This window comes from Camelina sativa, chromosome 17 (assembly GCF_000633955.1).
Source record: "Camelina sativa cultivar DH55 chromosome 17, Cs, whole genome shotgun sequence".
In the NCBI taxonomy this organism is placed as follows: domain Eukaryota; kingdom Viridiplantae; phylum Streptophyta; class Magnoliopsida; order Brassicales; family Brassicaceae; genus Camelina; species Camelina sativa.
This window is the reverse complement of record NC_025701.1, coordinates 19,545,452-19,547,114: the sequence shown is the minus strand read 5'-3', so window position 1 is coordinate 19,547,114 and position 1,663 is coordinate 19,545,452. Positions and strand designations below refer to the sequence as shown.

The 1,663-nt window shown below is 48.2% G+C and overlaps 1 protein-coding gene across 1 annotated transcript; it reads right to left on the bottom strand.

Moving 5' to 3' along the window:
* Positions 1,025-1,438, bottom strand: LOC109130196 (RNA-directed DNA polymerase homolog; the record flags this gene model as incomplete). Its single annotated transcript, XM_019239424.1, has 1 exon — positions 1,025-1,438. A coding segment is annotated over one exon (414 nt), but the record flags the coding sequence as incomplete, so codon positions are not given.

Sequence of the window (1,663 nt, the reverse complement as noted above, 5' to 3'; positions counted from 1 at the left end):
AGGTAACTCCAATCTATATGCCACTGGTCCAACCCGCTCAATCACCCTGAATGGACCCATATACCTCGGACTCAACTTAGTCTCTGACAATGACCTGTTCGGACCCCGCAACATGGCCATCTTGAGGTACACTCTGTCTCCCACCTGAAACTCAAGATCTCTCCTCCTCCTATCTGCATAACTCCTCTGCCTATCCTGAGCCTCCTTCATGTTCAGCTTGAGAACCCGAATCTTCTCTGAGGTCTCCTGAACAAAACTAGCACCAAACATGCTCCTCTCCCCCACCTGAGTCCAGCATAATGGTGTACGACATGGCCTCCCATAAGGAGCCATCTTGATACTCGCCTCATAACTNACCCTCTTCCGACTCAAAGCATCTGCAACCGTATTAGCCTTACCAGGATGATAGGCTATCTCCAAATCATAATTCGCCACAAGCTCCATCCACCGCCTCTGTCTCAAATTCAGCCCAGGCTGAGTGTAATAAATACTTCAGGCTCTTATGATCTGTAAACACCTGTACTTTTGCACCATAAAGATAAGATCTCCAAATCTTCAGGGCAAAAACTACAGCACCCATCTCCAAATCATGAGTAGGATAGTTGCCTTCATGCACCCGCAACTGCCGCGAAGCATAAGCAATCACCTTCCCATGCTGCATCAGAACACAACCCAAACCAACTCTAGATGCATCTGTATAAACCACATAGGGTTCTCCCTGCTCAGGCAAAGCCAACACTGGCGCAGTAGTCAACATCTCCTTCAGGCTTGCAAAGCCTTCCTCACACTCTTCTGACCAGACAAAAGGAACATCCTTCCCTGTCAACTTAGTCATAGGACGTGCTCTGCTTGCAAACCCCTGCACAAATCTCCTGTAGTACCCTGCCAATCCAAGGAAACTCCTGATCTCTGTGGCATTCTGCGGTCTAGGCCAATCTCTGATAGCCTGAATCTTCTCTGGATCTACAGAAACCCCCTCTGCAGAAACAATGTGACCCAGAAAGCCCATCTCACGCTGCCAAAAACTACACTTGCTCAACTTGGCAAACAACTTCTGCTCCCGCAGCTTCTCCATAACTGCCCTCAAATGCACTGCATGCTCCTCAGGACTCTTAGAATAAACCAGGATATCGTCGATGAAAATGATGACAGATACATCCAGAAACTCCTGAAACACACTGTTCATCAATCTCATAAACGCTGCTGGCGCGTTAGTCAACCCGAAAGGCATCACCACAAACTCATAGTGCCCATACCTCGTCCTGAAAGCAGTCTTCCTCACATCTGCCTCATCTATCGGTATCTGATGATAACCCGACGCCAGATCTACCTTAGAGAACCAAGTAGCACCCCTCAACTGATCCAACAACTCATCGATCCTAGGAAGAGGGTACTTGTTCTTCACAGTAACCCGGTTCAAACCCCGATAATCAATGCACAACCTGAAACTCCCATCCTTTTTCTTCACAAACAACACCGGCGCTCCCCACGGTGATAGACTAGAACGGATGAATCCCTTACTCAATAAATCTTCTAGCTGCTTCTTTAGCTCTGCCATCTCTGCTGGGGCCATCCTGTAAGGAGCCTTGGATAACGACATCGTCCCTGGTTCCAGTTCAATGGTAAAAGGATCCGACCGAGATGGTGGTAATCCCTGCAAAGA